This window comes from Vairimorpha necatrix, chromosome 11 (assembly GCF_036630325.1).
Source record: "Vairimorpha necatrix chromosome 11, complete sequence".
NCBI classification, from domain to species: Eukaryota; Fungi; Microsporidia; family Nosematidae; genus Vairimorpha; species Vairimorpha necatrix.
The window spans coordinates 832,437-854,945 of record NC_088826.1 but is presented as its reverse complement, the minus strand read 5'-3'; the positions used below and the strand labels follow the sequence as shown (position 1 = coordinate 854,945).

The following is a 22,509-nucleotide window of genomic DNA, read 5'->3' as shown; positions in this document are numbered from 1 at the left end:
AAACTTTGCAACCCTAACAATTAATCATAATCAAAAGATTATTAATATGATTGATGGATCACCTCAACCATATGAGGAAAATAAAGATTTGTTACTGCAGAAATGCTTTTCCATAAGTGAGGAAAATGTCAGCATTCAAAATAGAGAAAAAATACTTCAATACATAAAAAACAACGAGTTATATAAAGAGATGAAAGTTAAGAAAGTTGGTTTTGAAACTACAACAAAAGAGGATTTAAGGCTAACAAATAAGAAATACACGATTCCACATAAATACCTAGATGCAACTAAACGAGAGATACAAAGACTTTTGAGAGAAAAAATCATTAAATACAGTGATAGTAAGTACAGCAGTCCGGCCTTTGTAATTGCTAAGAAAAATCACGAAATCCGGTTAGTGGTAGATTAAGATTATAGAGAATTGAATAAAAATATAGTTGACGAAATAGATTTATTACCAAAAATTAAAGATATGATTAATGAGGTCAAAGGAGCAAAGTATTTTACAAAAATTGATCTTAAAAACGGATTCAATCAAGTACCTATAGAAGAAAATAATATGAATCTTACAAGTTTTAAAATTTTAGGAAATGTATACAAGTATACAAGAATCCCATTTGGCATTAAATCCGGTCCCAAATTATTTCAAAGGACCATAAACAAAATTCTAGCCGAAATACATAACGTAGTAGTATATATCGACGACATTCTAATATACACTCTAACCAAAGAAGAACACAATGAGATTTTAAACCAAGTACTAGATAGATTGTCTAGTTATGAAATAAAAATCAACTTTGAAAAAAGCATATTTGCAGTTAAAGAAGTGGAGATGTTAGGACTGATTATAAATGAAAGGGAAATTAGACCAAATCTAAGAAGTATTGACAAATTATTAGCAAAACTAAATATATCAAAACGTCGTGAATTGCAAAAAATTTTAGGAGTATTAAATTGGTATCGAGAATTTATGCCAAATTTCAGTATTAAAGTTATGACGTTAACAGATAAATTAAAAGGAGTTGAACAAAAGATTGAATTAAACGAGCAAGAAAAGCAAAAGATAAAGGAGTTAATTAATGAAATTAAAGAAAACGGAAAATTAGTGTCTCCGAAATATGACGAAGAGTTCTGTTTACAGACCGACGCATCTGACAAAGCCATGGGTGCAGTGTTATTTCAAAAGCATGGATGCATAGGACATTATAGCAAGAAATTTACTAATACTGAAGTAAACTATACGATTGTCGAAAAGGAAATGTTCGCAATCTTACAAAGCTTAAGATTTTTTAAAGGAATTATCATGGGGTACCAAGTTAAAGTAATGTGTGATAATAGAAATTGCTTGTTCGACACTAAAAATGATAACAGCAGAATGATAAGATGGAAATTAATGCTTAACGAATATAACTTTACATTAAAAGGCATCGAAGGAAAGAAAAATGTAATTGCTGACCATTTATCACGAATACCACCAGACGAAGTATTACAAGTGGCAGTGAATACAGAAAATCAAGCAAAGAAAGTAATAAAAGAGATACCTCATGTTACAGAAACCAAGAAGAACGGTAAACTTTACATAAAGCCATGTGAAAGTGAATTGTTCATTAAAAATATGCATTTAAAAAGTAAGCATGCGGGGATGTTCGTATTATACAATAATTTAAAAAATTACTACTACATCCATAAGATTAAGGAAACTATCAGAAGCGTAGTAAACAGTTGTCAGGATTGTAAATTTAATAAAAAATTTAGCTACCATAGATTCGAAAACAAAATGGAAATTACCGCAAGTACAGCCTTTGAAAAAATTTGTTCGGATATATACGGTCCTACAAAAATAAAGAATAAAAAATGGTATATTATGACGATTATTGATGTCCACACTAGATATACAAAGGTGTATAAACTAAAAGAAATTACAGATAAAAAGGTGGTAGAGTGTTTCGAACAATGGATCAATGAATTCCCATACCCCAAAACAATAATTACAGATAATGGAACACAGTACACTAGTAACTTAGTGAAAGACTTCTCTTATAGACACAACATAAAATTAGTACATGTACCGAAGTATCATCCCCAGAGCAATGGTATCTGTGAGAGGACAAACAGTACTATTTCGGAAATAATCAGGCTATATAAAAGGGAACCCCTAGAAAATATAATGAAAAATATAGAAATCCGATTAAACCAAAACTATCGAAGATCAATAGGTTGCGCACCAGAAGAATTAGTTGCAGGGACTAATCAATTTGATCCTGAAGGCAGATCTCATTTTAAGAAGATACATAGGAGAAAGAAAAAGAGTTTGGCTAAGAAAAAGATTAATGCAGTTAAAATAGGTGATATGGTGTATGTAAAGAACTTTAATGGGAAAAAATGGGAGAAGGCATTTACGGGTCCACACCTAGTAGAATTTGTCAGCAGGAATAACCGATGGGTCAAAGTTAAGGGAGTCTACGAGTGGATTCACCTAGGTGATACTAAACTTTGAAATCTAAGGAGAGGTAGATTATGATATACCAAATATCATAAAATATATTTTTAAAATCTTTCCCTCCAAATTCGTTCAGTTTTCCCTCCAACATTTATTTAAATATTTTATCCGGAGAGGGGTACGAAATGATGGAAAGAAAGAATGAAATCAATAATAAAAATCTTCTAAATACTTTCCTCAGTGGTGGATACCACAAATGGGATTATATGTAAAACATTAGACTTATTATATCTTAAACTTTTCTTTAAAATATTAAGGTTATGTCTTTATGGTAGTGTACTATAACAAATATAATAAGTCTTTATTTTTTAGCTTATTGTTCCTTCTTGTATCTCACTCTTGATTATTTCTTCCCCCACTACTAGTTCTTCTCCTTGATATTTCACTATTCCTTCCTCAATCCTCATCTTCTCTATTAAATCTTTATAAAACTTCTTCTTTAAGTCTATCATCCCCACTGGTATATTCTTAAACATTTCATTCTTCTTTAAGTTGACTCTTGTCCCCGAGTGGACTGCGTCTTCTACGCTGAGTACCCGCACTGTGTCCTCGTTTTTCCCACACAAGATCATCCCATGTGACTCATGTCCCATTATTTTACTCTTTTTGATATTTGTAATAAATAAGCACTTCTTACCAATGAGATCTTCTTTCTTACCAATGAAATCTTCTTTCTTACCAATGAGATCTTCTTTCTTACCAATGAGATCTTCTTTCTTATATTGATCTCTTAGTCCGCTTACTATAATCTTGTCATCTTCTAGAAATCTGACTCTCTCTTTGTAGAGTTTATTAGACCCCTCTACTTCTTCTATACTCATAATTTCTCCTACTTGTATATTCAGAATATTGAATAATATATATTCTATCTTGTATTTCTCTATCATCTCTTGTATATATTTAATATTCTTCAGATTTGGTCTTATTATAAGATCCTTGATAATATTGTAGAGAGAAATGAGAGACAAGAACTCATTGTCTAATTTAGACTCAAGAGTATTTCTTATTCTTTTTATATCTTTCATGTATGAAGACTGTGTCTCCAGTACTGTATTTATTATTATATCCATATTAGTTATATTATCTAATTTAGTAGTAGTTATTGTATCTAATTTATTAGTAGTTATTGTATCTAATTTATAAGTTATTGTATCTAATTTAGTTGATTCACAAATTAAGTCGGGCTTGAGAATTTGTAGGGCGAAAATAATGTCAAGGGAATCTTCAGAATATTTGAGGATCATAAGAAAGGGGGGTCTAATAAATCATTATTTATAAAATGGATGATCATCTTCAAAATTAAAAAGCCTTCTTCAATAACCAGATATAAATCTAATATAGATGTATTTTCTCTAAAACTAATTATTGTCTCTTAGTTGAAGATTGTCTCTTAGTTGAAATTATTTTCTCTTGGTTCTTTATGCAGATTATAATTTATGAATCCCATAAATATGCATTAAATAAATAATTTATAAAGTAATATGCAATTTATAATTAATTATAACTTATAACTTATAACTTATAAATTAAATGAATTTCTTACCCCCTTTTATGCCGGTCTATGTCTTTGGTTCAAATGCTACTGCTCAATTAGGCCTGGGAGAACACGAAGATTCTACACACATCCCTAAACTTCTCGATTTCTTTAATAATAAAAAAGTCATAAAAATCCACTGTGGCACAATCCACACTCTCGCTCTCACTGACTCCGCCCTTTACTCATGGGGATGTAATGACGAATACGCTCTAGGAAGAGAAGGAGACGAATCTATCCCACTAGAAGTAGAAATCCCTTACCCTGTCATTGACATCTCTTGTGGTGCATCAATCTCTGTCTGTTTAACTTCTAATCATTATATTTATGTCTGGGGAACATTCAGGGATTTCAATGGTGTCTTCGGATTAGACGAAAACACGAAGATACAAAAAAAACCAAAAAAGATAAAAATAAATTTCACGAATTTTAAGACTACAAATGTCCACTGTGGTGCTAATTTCATCATGTTACTAAATAATGACAAATCTGTATGGACATTCGGATCAAATGAGTTTAATGAACTTGGTAGACGAACAAGTGAAAGATTTAAAGAGTCATCATTATTCCCAAATCAGATTTTTAATCTGAGAAATAAGACACAGAATTATAAAATAAAGAAAATAAGAAGTGGAATGCATCATGGGATGGCTATTAATGAGAATAATGAAGTATACACATGGGGATCAAATATTTATGGTCAATTGGGAATAGGACATGATAAAATTACAAAAATGAAACATTTAATAGATCTGGAAGATGTAGAAGATTGTACAGGAGGAGAACACCACTCCTTATTTTTATGTAAAGATAAATTGTATGGTAGTGGGAAAAATGATGAAGGGCAACTTGGTCTGAAAAATAAGAAGAAATGTTTTGAGCCTGAATTTATAATGGAAAATGTAAGTAAAGTAAGATCATATCAGAATTTTAGTATAGTACAAGTGGGGAATGATTTGTATAGTTTTGGGATGACATTTAATGGGGCTACAGGGTATGAAGATATAGAAATATTTGAGCCCAAGAAAATACCCTTTGAATTTGGCGAAATAGAAGATTTCTCAGTGGGGAGTAATTTCACAATAGTAATAACCAAATAAACCACATTAGAGTTAAAATCTAAATTATATTGTGTTATATATGTAGTATTATATATGTAGTATTGATGTATTATAGAGTATTTTAAGTTATATTAATTTGTTCAAACTTTGTTTGTTTTAAATTAAAAAAATAAAATATACTAAAACATACTAAAATGTATATATATTATACTACATATATACTATAACATATACTACATATAATATTAATATATTATATTTACTAATATATTATAAATCTTTTTAATTTATAATGTTTTGAAGTAGTTCTGGTTTTTGTTAAGATTTACTAAGTATCTTTAATTCTCCCTTCTTTGTCAATATTAAGAAATGACCCGCCTTATAATTATTTATACTCTCTATATTTATTATCTCATCTTTATCTAAAATACTACACTTACTTAATCTCACTGGTGACTCATACCACAGTACTTGTGACGTCACTACTAGTATCTTCCCTTCTACTACTGTAGCCCCCTTTATATCAGGAATTAATAAATTCTTAATCTTATTTAATGACTTATCACATATAAGGACTTTATCTGTAAATACAAATATAAATAATCCATCATAATATTTAAGATTAAGTAAATATCCTTTAGATATTTCTGATATTTCTTTATGTTCATTATGATCATATAAATAAGTCCTAGTACTATCTGATAATATATATTTACTCTCATTATAAATATATAATGAATTTATAAATTCACCATATTTCTCTTCTTTCTCAATTTGCCCTTTAAAATTCCATCTTTTTAAATTTCCTTTAATATCTAGACTGACAATATATTCACTAATATCAAAACAAGATATCTTATTTTTATGGTCTCTTAAATACCCGGCCATCTCGAACTTGAGATCATTAATTAAATATCTTATGACCATTAATTCATTAGTATCAAATGTGGCGACTATCCATATAAAATCAGGGGTGTCTTTAATCTTCATCATTGTAATTTGTTTACCATTTGTTTCTACTATACACTCATTCTTAAACAAGACATAATTAAAAGAGCCTATGGTCTTATTATTGTAAACATTAAATAATCTTTTATGATCTCTTGAGACACAAGAAGTGATGACTTCTCTGTCAGATAATCTTAAGGAACTAATAGTCTTAATTATGAAGTCATCATTAGAGAGCAGGGGGTCAAAGACATTTGGGGAGATTGAGTCATCATTTTTAAATAAGTATTCATTTTTTACCTTATCTTTATTTCTTACGACATTTCTAATGTAATCTTGATTGTAATCTTGATTGTAATCTTTGTATTCTTGATTGTAATCTTCTTTCCTTGTAAAGTCTTGATTTCTTGTAATGTCCCTTGACTTAGAAATATATTCCTCATTCCTCGTATTATCATTTCTCGTAATATCTTGATTCCTTATATACTCTTTATGAGGCCTTGATTTATATTCTTCATTAGTTAAATATTGTGGATCAAATTTACCATATGTTAAGTCATCACTACTATATTTAGAATACTGTGACTCATCACTACTATATTTACCATAAGCCACTTTATAATTCACATCCTCATATCTAGTCCTATTCATCCTAGGACTTGTCCCATAATACTGAGCATTATATCCATACACATCATTCCCTTCTTGTTTCCCATAATATCCATCAAGTCTACCCATATGCTGATACCTCTTCTTTTCATTCTCAAGTTTCAACATTATTCCTTCTATCCGGGCCACATCTCCCGAATTATTTGTTATTCCACATCTTATATTACTAATCTCATGGAAAGCTAAATACCACTCAAATAAAGCAGGAGGTAATTCATTGGCAACTTTCTCGCCAATATAAGCTTCAGTAATAAAAACTTGAGCTGTCTTGTCAAATTTCATTTTTAACAAATAATCATAAATTAGAGTATTTAATGAATTAATAATGTTAAGATCTTTCTTTTTAGGAGTAAAATGAGTCTTCATTATAAATCTATTGAGAAGGGTAAAAATTCTGAGTTTGTAATATTGTAAAAAAATAATAATTATTGGAGTATTATTTAGTTTCTAGAAAATATTATAGTATTTCATCATCTTATTTTTATGCGGAAATTTGTCTATTTATGCTTTTTTGCATAAATTTATGCGAATTTGTTTGTATGAACAAACAAATTAATAAAATTAAAATAAAGATAAATTTAAGTATATTTTTCTTGGATTAAAAATGTAAATTTTAGTATTTAATACAAATTTGTGTTTTTTTTTGTAAAATAAATGTCAAAAAATCGAAAGTTTTGACAGGTGGAATTTTGAAAGGAATATTTTTTTTTAAATTTGTAAAGAAATAATTTGTACTAGAATGAAAAGTGATGTATTATTCTTGTATATGAGAAATGTGTCATTATAAATAAATGTGTACCAAAGAAATTTTTAATGTGTACCTTAGACATTTTTAATGTGTATTTATGTACTATATTGTAATATAGTAATAAATTTGTGTATGTACTACATTTATGATCTATTTTAGGCTTCTTGTACTTTTTACAATATTTGTACCCTCTTTATTCTTATAAAAAACTTTTATAAGAATTAAAAAAAATGAATGCCGTCAAATCTTAATATAACTTCTTTTGTAATATACACCTCATAATCTGCCACAAACTTCTATTTTCTCTGCCGTCAAATCTTAATATAACTTCTTTTGTAATTTACACTTCATATTTTGCCACAAACTTCTATTTCTCTGCCGTCAAATCTTAATATAACTTCTATATATTCAACCATCAACTCTCAATTTATATTTCATATTTATTACCCGTAAAATCTTAATATAATTTTATTTATAATATAAAATCTATTAAATAAACCGCATGTTCTACATAAACTCCTATTTTTCTCAGTCACCAAATCTTAATGTAATTTCATATTTCAACGACCGTTAAATTTCAATATAAACTCTATTCTATTGACCGTTAAACTTTATTTTTCATATTAGCTTCAATATGATCTTCAATATTATGCTATAAGGTTATATGAGCTACAATTTTATATAAGCTTCTTTTTTATATCCCCCTTTCATGTCTTGTTCTGATTATAACGATCTCATTTTACAAAATTCTCAATCTACAGACACACTTTGTTTGTCTTGCAAACAAAGTGCATCTATAAAATACATCAAAATCACTGATGTCCACCCAGAAATAGTTCTTGTAGTCTTCGAATGCAAGACTTGTAATATTAAAAATACCAGTATTTTCAATGAGAAATCTAATACTAAAAGGCTTGTTATTACATGTTTTTTTAAAAATAAAGATGATTTAAAAAGAGAAGTAAATCTGAATATGAATACGCAGTTGTTTTTAGAATACAAAAGTGTTAAATATGAGCATGAGAGTTCCTTGCCTATTGTGATTAGTGTAGAAGGAATTATTGATCAAGCACTTGATGCGCTACAGAATAATACTGTGTTTGGAGATAGAGGAGAAATGATGAAGATTATGGAAATATTAAAAGGAATTAAAGATGAGCCGAAGTTTTATATGAGAATAGAAGATAAAGATGGAAGTAGTAGAGTTGGATTGAGAGATAGAGGAATTTATGAGATGCAGAATTGTCCTATAGAAGAATTTAATGATTCATTTGTAACACACGAGTATTTACAATAAAACAAATGGAAAATTTATAATATTTTAATATAAAGTTTAATATTATAATATGTATAGACTTATATCTACAATTTCATTGTCTTTTATTAGTTTATTTAGACTTATATCTACAATTTCATTGTCTAATATTATAATATGTATAGACTTATATCTACAATTTCATTGTCTTTTATTATGTCATTATTTTGGTCGTTATAAAACATGATCATCAGTTAAACAATAATAAATTAATATTTTTCTCTCTATTATTTTTATGTCATCTTTCTACTTACAAATAACTGTCCTCTCTTCCTTCGTCTTAGTCTTCACTCTAGTCTCAAAATACACCAAAGATAAACTTCACCTCCCGGAATCTTTCATTTCTTTAATATTCGGCATACTAGTAGGCAAAAATTTTTTATACATTTTGAAAGTAAACCCATACGGTCTTTTTTCAATCTCAAGGATGATTCTCTGTCTTCAGACGATGAATGTAGCACTTTCTTTACCAATGCGCTACGTATTTCTTAATTATAAATCTCTACTAGTACTAGTCATACTAGTAGGGTTTATAAAATGCATTTTCACATTTCTATTATTACATTTCTTTAGATCTCTGAGTGTTTTACAATGCTGGCAACTCGCTTCTGCCTTGACTCCTACTGATCCTATCTTGTGTTCTAGTATTATAAAAAGCAGATTGAAAATACCAAATAGGTTGAGACTTCTACTACTAGCGGAAAGTGGTATAAATGATGGATTAGGTATTATATTACTAAGTATACCTAATAATACGAGTATTAGTAGATTTCTTTATAATATTTTATATCATAAAATATTATTATCTACCACTTGTGGTATTATATTAGGTATGACTGCCAAGACATTCTTCAAGTTTTGTTATAGGAAGTCTTTAGTAGGCATGGATTCTTTTATAATCCACACATTCTTACTAGTATTAGTCTCTATAGGCATCATGGAGATACTAGAAGGTTCAGAGTTTATTTGTATCTTCATGTGTGGGATACAGTTCTCATCTGACGAGTTTATATCAATAGAATATGATAGAAATATGCAGGAGACAGTAGATCTACTAGTGTCTACCACTTTCTTCGTTATATTTGGTAGTACACTAGATTTACAATTTACCGTTAAGGAGTTATTAATTAGTTTAATAATAATTTGTATAAGAAGACCAGTAATATGCTATGTATTAAGGAAGTGTATAGAGAATATTAGGAGTAAGAAAGAAGCTTTATTTATAGGCTGGTTTGGTCCTATAGGTGTGGGGGCGATATATTACAGTATGATGGTAGATATAGATTATCATAATGGACTGTATTATTACGCGAGTAAGATCGTCTTACTGAGTGTGTGTGTCCACGGAGTGAGCATTTTATTATACAGAATATTTAAGAAACTGTACATACTAATACTATAGAATTAGAATAATAATAAAAATTAATAGAATAAATTAGAGATAAATTTATTATATATATATATAGATTTAATAGTATGTAATATATATAAAAATGTTTACTTTATAATTTGATGGTATATTTTTAAATATGACCATATCTCTTTAAAAAGTCTATTTTACTCGTACTCCATTCTTCTTGCTCCGTGTCTAGGGAATCTATCATTTGTATTAAATTTTGGATCAAATTTTTATCATCCATGGGATCCCTAAAATAATCAATAATATTTAAAGCAATGGTAGGTAGAGAAAAGGATTTAGCATCTTCTTATAAATTCAAAGCTTACAAAATAAATCTGAAGCCTAAAAATAATCTAAAGCCTATAAAATAAGTCTAAATTTAAATAAATCTAAATATTATTTAAATATTATTTAAATATTATGTAAATATTTTTTATACATTTTTTTTATATTTATAAGTATTTATTTGTTAATTTACCCTTTTTTATATTGTGTCAGTACTGGGTAAATATTCTCAAATGCTTGATAAATATCATCCCTGACTTTAGCTCCTGTCAGAACAATCTTCCCACTTACAAAAATCAATAATACGATCTTAGGCTTCACCATCCTATAAATCAACCCCGGGAATAACTCAGGCTCATACGAGCAATAATTAGAGTGGGCATAAGCCAACCCTTCAAGTCTTATACTGAACTTAGTATCACAACTCGACACAATATTCTGAATCTTAAAATCATTGAAATCTGCATTAAATCCCAATTTATTTATAATCTTAGAATATCTCTGGGCCGCAAGCTTACTCTGCTTCTCAGACTTGGCGCCTGTAATGACAACCTTCCCTGAGGCGAAAATCAGAGCAGTGGTCTTGGGCTCCCTTATCCTCATAATGACAGCAGCAAATCTCTTGGGATTGTATTCCGCATTACGAGCCCTAAGGGCTATATTTTTAAGATCTAGTTTACAATTCAGATTTACTGTGGCTACCACATTTTGTAAGACTGGGATTATCCCTGACCTGTTTTCTACAGAACTTTCTCCTAAATTTTCATAATCTAGAAAATTCCTTTCCATTTTAGGGGTAGAATTTATAAAAAAATAATTTTGTATATGAAAAATAAATCTGGTCAATTATATCTAAAGCACCCATAATAAACAATCTTGTACAAGATTAAATATGTACTATTTATGATAAACAATCTTGTCTAATACAAGATAGTGTATACATTGTAAATAAATCTACTATATTCAAAATATAGGGGAAAAAATAAATCTAGTAAATCATATGTAGATCTCTCATAAAGAACAATCTTGTACAACATTTAAATCCACTGTAATTAAATAAATCTATACATATTTCTAAGTATATTTAAAATATTTAAATTTACAACTATTTGGATCTTTAGAGTAACTTTTATAAGATCCAAATACATGAATTTCAGTAATCTCAATAATATTCTTCTTCGGCTAAAGTTGCAATAGCTACAAAACCCCCTATATCGATTTTTTGTAGCTAATGCTTACTTTAGCCTCTTCTTTTATGACTCTCTTGTCTTTATTTTCATTCTTCTTCCCCTCATGACAGACTTCGACTTCGAGAATCTGAGATCTCAGACTAACGCACTCTTGGAAGAACTAAAACATTCTAAAAACCAAGAAGTTTTAAAAGAAAAAATAACATCACTTTGGAAAAACATTCCTTCAGAAAATATACAAAAAGAAAATGAAATAAAAACATACAAATATTCAGAGGAAACAACTCTGTACATGATTATCTATCATCTTTTTTCTACAAATAATGAAGATGTTGTCAATACATTTTCTAATGAATATCATGCAAAATTCAGGAAATTTATACTTTTTTGCATAAATAATTATAAGGAATTTGTTTGTTACACAAACAAATTCAAAGAAGACGACTTCAACATGCAAAATTTCGTCAATCAACTTGGCATATCAGACGACTTAATTTTTTACTACAACATCTACCTCTTCTTAACAAATTGTGACACATCTTCATGTATCAAAAATCTCCGTCTAACTATCAACAAGATTTCTTCTTCTTATTTGTCTGAACTCAAAGAATATTTAAAATGTCTTGTCTTTCCTAAATATTTGGAATGTAAAAAACAGAAAGTCAAATTGAAACTAGAATACATTTTTAAAAAGGAATTTTGTAAATTACGAGATTTTATAAATGGCGATTTTTTGCCTATAGTTTTTAAACAAGGAAGTTATGGTTATAAACTTTTACAAGAGAATAAATTTATGCTTAATAATTTCGAAGATAATGTTATGCCTATAGAAATACCAATAATAAATACGAGACAGTTTCATTCACTTTTCGTGTGTCCTGTTATTAAAGAAGTTTGTTGTGATGAAAATAATCCAGTTTTATTGGAGTGTAATCATGTGATATCTTCTAGTGCGGCTAATATTTTGAGCAAGTATGGGTCTATGAATGTATTTAAATGTCCTTATTGTCCAGAAATGAGCGGGTATGAGAAGATGATTAAACTTAATCTTTATGATTAACTGTAAATAAAACTCAAATGAAGTATTTATTATGTAAGTTTTTTGTGTCTTATTTTATTGCATAAATAAAATCATGACAATATAAAAAAGTCGAACACAAGAGGATTCGAACCCCTAACCTTCGGTTCCGAAGACCGATGCTCTGCCGTTGAGCTATGTGTCCTTAAAAAAGGATACTATTAATATATTAATTTATACATAAGAAAATATATAAAAATTTATATTTATAAAAGTTTTACATTTTTATATTCTCAGATATGCCGCAGCATCTAACAAATCCACTGTCTCCTCATCTGTAATTACAAACTCATCCACATTTTTATCACTCGCTTTATATTCTAAAAATTCTACTATTCTTCTCATACATTTACTGTGTATTGGTAAACAAATGGCCTCGGCTTCACTTTCAATATAATTAGAACTGGAATTAAACAACATGTTCAGTGTTTTAGAAAATACTGCTATTTCTTTCTTAATTGTAAATTCTTGTCCATCTGAGGATATTAATTTAACTCTGTCCGGTTTACTGTTAGTCATATAGAGGGTATAAAAAAACATCAATATATATTTAAAAAAAATATAAGACATTATAAATAAATGTATAAGCTATATAATGCAAGTTGTAAAAAACTATAAGGAGTGTAAGACATAAATCTATAAAATTTAAGCCATACAACACACTTAAAGCAATAGATATACGATATTATAAATAATAGATGCACAATATATTATAGAATGTAAGACACACAATATATTGATTTTAGTTGTAATTTTAACCTAAAACTAAGTTATAAAAATATAGCAAAAAAAAATCAAATATGAATTTTTAATAAATATTTGTAACTTAAAATACATTTGTGTATGAACTCATTTAAATTTTAATGTATTTTTTTTTTCATTTTCTAAATCGTGCTAATGAAACATATGTTTTAAAATATAAATAAATCAATAAGTAATTTATAAATAAATAAGAATACATGATACTTTTACACTGCCTACTTGTCTTTACTCTTACCAATCTAGATCTACTTAACAAATGTAAAATTTTTAATATTAAAGATAATGAATGTATAAATTCATCATTTATACCTAGTTCGGAGTATAAAGCATTTATGAATAGGCAGAATTTGCAACTAAAAGAAGATAACTGCAACAAAACTAAATGTGTAGTGGTAAATGGAAATGAAAACATGAACCCGCAGACAATTATAATGACTACTACAGTGCAACAAGGAAATGCACAGCCCGCGCCGCCGATAAATACTCAACCTGCGGCGCCAACGAACACACAAATAACTAATGCTCAACAATCTGCTATTAATACACTGACATACACTAGTACCATGACCAGTACAGTAATAATAAATGTGCCTAAACAAACAGTAACCAATAAAGAACCTACAGATAAAAAAGAGAAGAAAGATAAAACGGAATGTGAAGGAGGTAAGGAATGTAATGAAGAGAAAAACAAATGCAAATGTAAGGAATCTAAAGGTAAATGTGATTGTGATGAAAAAAAAGATAAAAAAAAATGTAAGCAATCTAAAGATAAAAATGAATGTAAAGAGGAAAAAGATGATGAAGACGGTGTATCAAAAAAAGATACAGACTCTTCAGATCGTGATGATCATCCAAAAGGTAAAATAAAAAAACCAAAATCAAAAAATGACGAAGGTATCACAACAGTCATAAGAGAAATACCTACCACTGTAACAGTAGAAGTGCCTCTTACTCTTTATAGGGAACATACTACTACTTCTATTTCTAAAGTGCCAATTGTTAATTATTCATTAACAACTTTTACAGAACGAGATACAATTACTGAAACATTTTTTAAAACATCAACTGTAACTTCAGAAGTTTTAAAGACATCGACTTATACTACCGAAATATTAAAAACAACTACCATAGGATCTGCACCTAGTATAGGACTAGAAAACGTAGTAAGTGTTTTTAAACCTAGTCTATCAGAAACTCAGCCAAGCGAAAAGACCAGTACAATTTACAGACCATCATCAACAACACCAGATAAAAAAGAAGACAATGTCAGTACAGTATATGTACCATCGACCGAAACAGTAGAAAAGGAGAAGATTAGTACAGTTTATATAACAAAAGAACCAGTCCCAGAAACAGCTAGTAAAAAGACAAGTGAACCGGCAAAAGAACCTGTCAGCACAGTGTTCATAACTAAAGAACCAGAAACAGCAAGCAAAAAGACAAGTGAACCTGTTAAAGAACCAGTAAGCACAGTGTTCATAACAAAAGAACCAATAAAAGTTAGCACAGTGTTCATAACTAAAGAACCAGAAAAAGCTAGCACGGTGTTTATGAATAAAGAACCCGAGAAAGTCAGTACAGTGTATATGAATAAAGAACCAGAGAAAGTCAGTACAGTATTTTTAGTACCAAACGAAGATAAGGTCAGCACAGTTTATTTGCAGCCAAGTCAAGAAACACCAAATCCGCTTCTTATTCCTCATACAACATCTGTTCCACCTCCCAAGCCCAAGGAAGATTGCGACGAAGACATTATACCTTTAATCAAAGAATTATTAAAAAGCAGTACACTACGTAGACCAGAGACTCATAGAAATAAAAAAAGTAAGCAAAAAATATTTAAAAAAACAATATCAAAAAAGAAAAAAAGAAAATGTGTCCCGAAAAAAGTTTGTAAAGTTAAAAGCTGTCCTCCTGAAGAATATGATAAGTTGTGTGAAGATAGTTTTTGATAATTGTAACAATCTATGAATTTAACGAATAAATTTTAGTAAAGTCTATTTTAAAAATTTTTACAATTTTTTCTGGTTAATATAAAATTATTCTTAAAGATGTGTAAAACAAAAAAAAATTTAAGCCCCATATGTTCTTCTTTTTAAATTTGATTAAATATGGTGAGCAGATACACAGTCAACAGATAGTTACAAAAAATTACAATGAACTTGATATCATAAATCGTACTTCGGGGTATAGTCTAGTAATTTTGACTTTTGGTCGTACGGGTTTTGAGTACTATTTTAATCGTCATAAATATAAAAGCGTTTATGATATTTTTATTGATTCTGGTATTCGGTCCGTCTTGAATTTTTACTTCAGTTGCCCTATGTTGCTTTTTTTTAATCTATTAAGAGTTTTTATAACACAAAATTGCAATTGATAGCATTATTTTCGATTTTTATGCATCAAATATTATCTATTATAACACTCATATTTTTATGATAATTTTTTCATTATAATACCATTAGTGTGTCAATCCATTCTAGGAGGCATTAAAAAATTACGTTGGTGATTATTTAGCTAACATCTTTGTTATAATTAATACAAGCAATTGAATCCATAAAGTTTTTTTTTAATAACTTAATCAATATCAACTTTTTATTGAAGATTTTTGTATTTTTACTGCAAATTATCTAACGGCGAACTGATCTACATGGATATCCTGATAATATAGGTAATAATATAGTTACTTAGTGTTATGTATGCATAAATTTAATGAAAATTTTTTAATCTTTTCTAAATCAAATAGTAAAGATGTTTATTATTTGCTATAGATTTTTGGACTTAACAGTTATGTTCCAAAAGGAGTACAAAGAAAAAAACTGTCCCCTATAGTTCTTCTTTATGGATTTGATTATTTGTGATGAGCAGATTTTTAGTCAACAGTTTTATAGTCGTCGGGTAGTTACAAAAAAAGATGATATAATGCACATTATAAATTGTACTATGTTGCTTAGTTTAGTAAGTTTAACATTTGGTCGAGTGCTTTACGAATGGTAATACAATCGCCGTAGATATCCAAGTATTTTAATAATTGTTGTTGAGTCTTGGAATCGATCAGTTCGTAATTTATATTTCACTGTACCTTTAATAATGACATTTAATTTAATAAGGCGATTTGTACCATAAATTAAATAATTTAATTTAAGTTTTTACACATGCAACTGTAATTTATATAGCTTTAAATTATATTTTATTACAATTATTGCACTCAACTAAATAGGAACGTTAGTTGTAAGAGGTCGTAGTTTGAAAATGGGTTTAAAGCATATTTTGCATATATTAATGCCATAATATATCTTTATTTTAAATTTAACTAATGAGTTGATCATTTAATTTAGTTTTTAATTTATTTTTTAAGTAAGAAAAAACAAAAAAAAAAGAAATAAAAAAATAATAACAAAACGGTCGTTAGGGATTCTGAAATGTGTAAGAATAGATATATAAAAAGTAGTATTCTGTTTATTACATAAAAAATGCTGTCATTGAATTACCTTCTATCCTAGACTCATTTTTAAAAAAGTTGGTCAAATACTAAATTTTTTTACTCCTTATTTTGAGTAATGATGATAATAATTATAAATGAAAATGAGATCTATAGTATCTAAATTCGCACAAATATATATAATTAAGTATACTGATAATCTTAATTGTTTCAATTAGATTGTGTGCGGCGCCATAGAACTATGGTATATCACTTTTGAGCCCTTTTTAAGAGGATTCGTGAAATTCGTCATTGTTGTCTTTTCTGAAAATATAACATTGTGGCTTTATTTCTATCTATTTCGTAGTTTATGGCGTATTTATCTCCATATTAATAGTTCATTATGATTTCTAAATTATAGATTTAACGATTTTTTCATTATTACAAAGTGGCCATAATATCTAATTAATATTAGGCAGAAAAGTATAAATACACATCAAAAATATCTCCTGACATCATGTATTATAACAATACACACCTAATAATACAAAAATCTTCGCACGTTAAGTAGATTATCAAGTAAACTATCTTTAAGTATATTTCTACAGATTCACAATTCAAATTATGAAAACTTATTATAAAACAAATAATCCCCCGTTGTTTATAAAAAAATCAACAACAAATGTACCCAATAAACAATGAAAGCAAAATCATTTAGAATATTTTGCAACAGATTATGCGAACTGAACAAAATTTTTAACTTATATGGTAAAATATCTGTATGTTTATGGGCGGGGCCGCGAGTAAATGCCTCTATGTAAAATCTTTGAATAAAAAACTTTATTAATATTTTACATGTTTTTTGATCTCATCATTCCTCTGTCTCTCATTGTCTTTTTTAAGTGAACTCCTTTAAAAAAATAAACTATAGAAAACATTTTTCATAAAAATCAATTTTTTGTAAAAATGATAACGACACGTTGTAGATATTCGGCCTATAACACCATGTCAGATAATATTTAACTATTAATTATAATCGTTTGCTTAAAAAATAAGGATCTTTTGAATAAATCATAATTTAACCCCTCATATGATCTATTATTTAATTAAGTTAATTTCGGAAAATTATCATTATTTAACAGGCATTTAAAACAAGCTGTGAAGTAAATCATCTTAAAAATTGTATTCTATTTGTAGTTTTTTAACGTTGACATTTTCCTGTACAGTTTATGGATGGACATTTGAGCGTCATAAACATGCAAGCATTTTAATCATTTTTTTAGATCTGGAGATCAACCTCCGATGTAATTATGCTTCAATGTGTTAATTTTGGGCTTTCTAAATGCAATAAGCCATTTCGTATGATATTATTACTCATGATTTGTTAAATTACAGTAGTTTTGATTCATCAACGGAACTTTTTATTATCTGAGACACTTAAAGATTTCCGTATTAACTTACATTTGATTGTAATATATTCTAAAATGAATTCATTAATGATAAATAGAATCAGAATTATTTTTTAATTATGCATTTAAATATATTCTCAAACAAAGGTGTAACCATCATCAGATTTTTGAGAAATTTTATGATTTTTTTATATCACTAAAACAGTAAAAAGTTATATATAAAGGATAACAGGAACTGCTCAATTAACGATTTTTAAATTGTAGGATAATATAATATATTTGTTTTATTTATAATGTGCAAAGAACTTTTTTTACCTGTATATTTCTAGAGCATTTTTAGCTTAATTTTATAGTTTTGTACAAATTTTATTACTTTTTACTATATTTTCTTCATTTTGTTCAAACAAATTACCCCACATGATATTCTCATTGAATCCGACGAACTTTACTCAAAGTAGTGTTACAGAACGACTATTTATATTGGGACGATCATTGATGTACAGTTTTAACCTAATTTGCTTTTACGTTCATATAAGCATGTTTATTGTTAATTTAGGCTATATATTCATATCTAAAAGAAAAGAATATAAAAGCAATAAAGAGATTTATTACGAATGTGTAAGGGCATATTTTCGTAGTGCTATCTTTTTTCTGGGATTTCAATTCCTTGGCACTTTAATATGCTACACGCTTCAATGAAAATAAATATTAATACGAATATAGATTAATTTTTGCAATAAAATTGTCGATATTAAAATGTTTATTAGTTTTTTCTTCTCTTCCTTCCATTTTGCTTGGAGGTAAAATATAAAAGTTTTAAATAATAAAATATTGAGAAATGTCAAACGTGTCAAATATGTAGAAGCCTTGAGCTCCTACGACATCTCCCTCCCCCCAAAAGAAAGGTCTTGTTTGATATGAGCTTTATTAACTCTAATTAAACTTTTGTTATTTTTAACCATAAACCCATCCGGTAGTATTCTATCCGTTATTTCATAACCAGGAGACCAATTAGCTTTCATTTTATTATTTTTGTTTTCTCTGTATATAAGAACTTTATCACCAATTGAAAAATTTGACGGGGCCGTTATCGTACCCTTTTCTATGCTTTTTCTATATTTAGCAAAATTTTCATTTCTCTTCTTAGTCAGAGACATTCTTTGGAATTTTATGGGCTTCCTATCAAATTTCTTGTCAATCTCAAAATCAGGGGATCTCGCGTATTTAAAAATAAATGGGGAAGTTCCTATGGCTCTATTAAATGAAACATTCACAGCGTGTGTTGCTTTTTCTAATGCGCTTCTCCATGAAGATTCTCCGTAATTGGTGAGTTTTTTTAAATTTATCCAAAGTGTTTGGTTCACTCTCTCAACACATCCCACTGTATTATGGTGTTCTGGTGATGAGTATTTCCATTCAAACCCATATTTTGCTTTTAGATCCGTTATTTGTTTGTTTTTAAACTCGAGCCCGCAATCCGACAAAATTGTTTTTGGAGTACCATGTTTCTTGATTATTAGCTCTTCAATAGAATCTCTAATGGTTTCAGCTTCCTTATTTTTCAAATGTTTTGTCTCTATCCATTTACTGTAGTGGTCGATTGCTACTAAAATGAAATGGTTAGTGCCATTATATGGGATCCGTCCTATCAAATCAACCTCCCAAAGTTCATTATGGTTATAAGTTTCAATTACCCTGTGTTTTGTATTTCTTATTTTATTTCCGTTCTTTAAACAGATAACACATTCAGTAACCAGCTTTTCGATGTCTTTATATATGTCTTCCCAGAAATATTTTCCTTTGATTGCGAATTTCATGTTGTTAATAGATCCATGCCCAGTTTCTATATGATATGCTTTAAGTATTTCCTCTTTTTCTTCTTTTGAAAAATCTTTAATGATACTTGAAATTCTTATTTCCTTGTTAAATATTCTACTACAGCCGTCAGCAATATTGTCTTCTCCCTTTATGTATTCAACGTCAAATTTATATTCTTGTAACATCATTGACCATCTTAGGATCCGACTTGTAGGATTTTTTGATTCCCATAAGTACGTTAGCGCTTTATGGTCAGTTCTTAACGTAAATTCTTTCCCCAAAAGGTAATGTCTAAAGTTATTTATGCCTTTAACGACAGCCAGAAGTTCTTTATCTGTAACTGAGTAATTCATTTGACAATCGTCGAATCTTTTACTAAATAAGGAGATGGCCTCTTCTACACCATTATCGTCAGCTTGTGCAAGGACTGCACCAATTCCAATTTCAGACGCGTCTGTGATTAAGATAAATTTTTTTTTAAAGTCTGGTTGTTTCAATTTTATCTCGCCGGCAAGAGCTTGCTTTAACTTTGAAAACTTTATCTGTAAATCTTCTGACCAGTGTACTCTTTTTACACTATTTTTCGTTTCTCCCTTAAGAAGACTAAAGAATGGTCCTGTTAACTATGCATAAGATGCTACATATTCGCGGCAGTAATTCACTAACCCCAAGAATGATCGTAAGCTTTTTAGGTTCTCTGGAAATGGGTATTTTTGAATTGTATCAATCTTCGTGGGATCAAGTTTTAAGTATCCCCTTGAAACAATATTGCCTAGTATTTTAATTTCGTCTTTAAAAAATGTGCATTTTGATTTTTTTAGCACTATTCCTGTTTCTTTTAATTTCTCTAAAACAATGAGAAGATGTTTCCCATGTTCTTTTTCGTTTTTTGAGAATATGATTATATCGTCTAGATACGGGATAACAAAATCATTACATGGATTTCCGATAAGTTTATCCATAGCTCTTTGAAAAGTAGCGGGAGCATTACATAATCCGAAAGGCATTCTGTTATATTCATATAGCCCGCCCTTCCATGCAAACGCTGTTTTCTGTTTATCTGATTCATTCATACCGATCTGGTAGTATCCAGATGTTGCATCTAAGGTCGAAAACGTCTTTGCCCCAGCTAGTCTGTCTAGTATTTCATCAATTCGGGGTAACGGGGATTTATCTCTTATTGTTATTTTATTCAGAGCTCGGAAGTCAATGCATAATCTTAAAGATTTATCAGGCTTTTGAACGGGGACGAGTCTTGAACACCATGGGCTATTAGATTCTATTAAAACACCCAATTGTAGATTCCTTCAAATGTCTTCAGAAATTTCTTGTTCATAATGTATCGGGATTCGATAGTTTTTTTGGTTTATAGGAGGATGGTCTCCTGTGTCAATGAAATGCAATGTTGCACCTTTAATGGGTTCTGGTGCGATGGTTTCTCCAAAGCATCCGGAAAATTTAGTAATTATTTCGTTCTCTTTGGGACGAATTTCTGAAGTGATTGGTTGACCCATATTCTCACTTTTACAAATAGTATTAGACCTAATCTTTCTTTCTGTAAGGTCCGTTTTACTTTTCGTTCCAATCTCCTGCGTTAATGGAATACAATTTATTTTCGTTGAAGGTAAGAAATTTCGGAGAATTTTTTGGACCAAGCGTGGGTATTTTATAATAACATCCGTTCCGAGAATAGAATAGTCAGGTAAACCTTTACATACTAACGGGGAGAATATAATTTCTTCATCGAATACTCTCAATCTGAGGTTCTTAATTTCACCTATAATATTGATGAAGGAGCCCGAAGCCGATCTAATTTTAGCACTTGTTGATGTTATTTTATTTTTATCTAATATTTGATTTATGTTTATCAAAGAGATGTCGGCACCTGTATCTAGTAGTGTCAGGTGAGGGGCAGCTTTTGAAAGGGTGGAATATATAAAGAAAGGGTTTCTTTTATAACTAAGAGAATTAGAAGTGTAAACGTTGAAGTCTTTATTTTCTTGGTCAATGTTGCTATCGGCTTTATTTATTTCTTCTAACGCATTTGCTGATTTCCCTTTTCTCCAGCCTTTATCTTCCAATTGCTTAACAATGAAACAATCATCTGTTGTGTGGCTCCCTTGCTTGTGAATAATGCAGAACAATTTTTTTCCTTAAATATTCTGAGGCAGTCTTTCTCTTTTCTGATATAATGTCTTAGTTCCAGTAGAGGCTAATCTATTGTTGATTCTCTCGGGAAAAGCCATCCAGGCCGCCTCCTCCGCTTGTTGGACAAAGTTATTCCAGTTTGAAGCGCAGCATGAATATTGATACAGCAATGTTTTAAGTTCCCGCGGAGACTTAGATATAGTCATCCTTATTAGTGATTTAAG

At 29.1% G+C, this 22,509-nt stretch overlaps 9 protein-coding genes and 1 non-coding gene across 10 annotated transcripts; 5 read left to right on the top strand and 5 right to left on the bottom strand.

The window, feature by feature from the left end:
* Positions 1-2,808: 2,808 nt before the first annotated feature.
* On the bottom strand, positions 2,809-3,744 carry VNE69_11157 (methionine-tRNA ligase (MARS2); the record flags this gene model as incomplete). The annotated part of the gene is made up of 1 exon (XM_065475067.1): positions 2,809-3,744. The coding sequence occupies one exon, from the start codon at positions 3,742-3,744 to the stop codon at positions 2,809-2,811; it is 936 nt and encodes a 311-aa protein (XP_065331139.1).
* Positions 3,745-4,051: 307 nt separating this feature from the next.
* VNE69_11156 (regulator of chromosome condensation) lies at positions 4,052-5,134 on the top strand (the record flags this gene model as incomplete). Its single annotated transcript, XM_065475066.1, has 1 exon — positions 4,052-5,134. The coding sequence occupies one exon, from the start codon at positions 4,052-4,054 to the stop codon at positions 5,132-5,134; it is 1,083 nt and encodes a 360-aa protein (XP_065331138.1).
* A 279-nt stretch (positions 5,135-5,413) lies between these two features.
* On the bottom strand, positions 5,414-7,078 carry VNE69_11155 (WD40 repeat domain-containing protein; the record flags this gene model as incomplete). The annotated part of the gene is made up of 1 exon (XM_065475065.1): positions 5,414-7,078. The coding sequence occupies one exon, from the start codon at positions 7,076-7,078 to the stop codon at positions 5,414-5,416; it is 1,665 nt and encodes a 554-aa protein (XP_065331137.1).
* A 1,091-nt stretch (positions 7,079-8,169) lies between these two features.
* Positions 8,170-8,757, top strand: VNE69_11154 (zinc finger protein ZPR1; the record flags this gene model as incomplete). Its single annotated transcript, XM_065475064.1, has 1 exon — positions 8,170-8,757. The coding sequence occupies one exon, from the start codon at positions 8,170-8,172 to the stop codon at positions 8,755-8,757; it is 588 nt and encodes a 195-aa protein (XP_065331136.1).
* A 253-nt stretch (positions 8,758-9,010) lies between these two features.
* On the top strand, positions 9,011-10,177 carry VNE69_11153 (NA+/H+ ANTIPORTER; the record flags this gene model as incomplete). Its single annotated transcript, XM_065475063.1, has 1 exon — positions 9,011-10,177. One exon carries the CDS (start codon positions 9,011-9,013, stop codon positions 10,175-10,177), a length of 1,167 nt encoding a protein of 388 aa, XP_065331135.1.
* Positions 10,178-10,648: 471 nt separating this feature from the next.
* VNE69_11152 (TATA-box-binding protein) lies at positions 10,649-11,248 on the bottom strand (the record flags this gene model as incomplete). Its single annotated transcript, XM_065475062.1, has 1 exon — positions 10,649-11,248. One exon carries the CDS (start codon positions 11,246-11,248, stop codon positions 10,649-10,651), a length of 600 nt encoding a protein of 199 aa, XP_065331134.1.
* A 504-nt stretch (positions 11,249-11,752) lies between these two features.
* On the top strand, positions 11,753-12,709 carry VNE69_11151 (E3 ubiquitin-protein ligase RMD5; the record flags this gene model as incomplete). The annotated part of the gene is made up of 1 exon (XM_065475061.1): positions 11,753-12,709. The coding sequence occupies one exon, from the start codon at positions 11,753-11,755 to the stop codon at positions 12,707-12,709; it is 957 nt and encodes a 318-aa protein (XP_065331133.1).
* Positions 12,710-12,800: 91 nt separating this feature from the next.
* Positions 12,801-12,872, bottom strand: VNE69_11903. Its single transcript has one exon. It is a non-coding gene; the product is annotated as a tRNA-Arg (tRNA).
* An 80-nt stretch (positions 12,873-12,952) lies between these two features.
* Positions 12,953-13,246, bottom strand: VNE69_11150 (elongin-C (ELOC); the record flags this gene model as incomplete). The annotated part of the gene is made up of 1 exon (XM_065475060.1): positions 12,953-13,246. One exon carries the CDS (start codon positions 13,244-13,246, stop codon positions 12,953-12,955), a length of 294 nt encoding a protein of 97 aa, XP_065331132.1.
* A 440-nt stretch (positions 13,247-13,686) lies between these two features.
* On the top strand, positions 13,687-15,441 carry VNE69_11149 (putative SP-containing protein; the record flags this gene model as incomplete). The annotated part of the gene is made up of 2 exons (XM_065475059.1): positions 13,687-14,203; positions 14,276-15,441. 2 exons carry the CDS (start codon positions 13,687-13,689, stop codon positions 15,439-15,441), a joined length of 1,683 nt encoding a protein of 560 aa, XP_065331131.1.
* Positions 15,442-22,509: the final 7,068 nt, after the last annotated feature.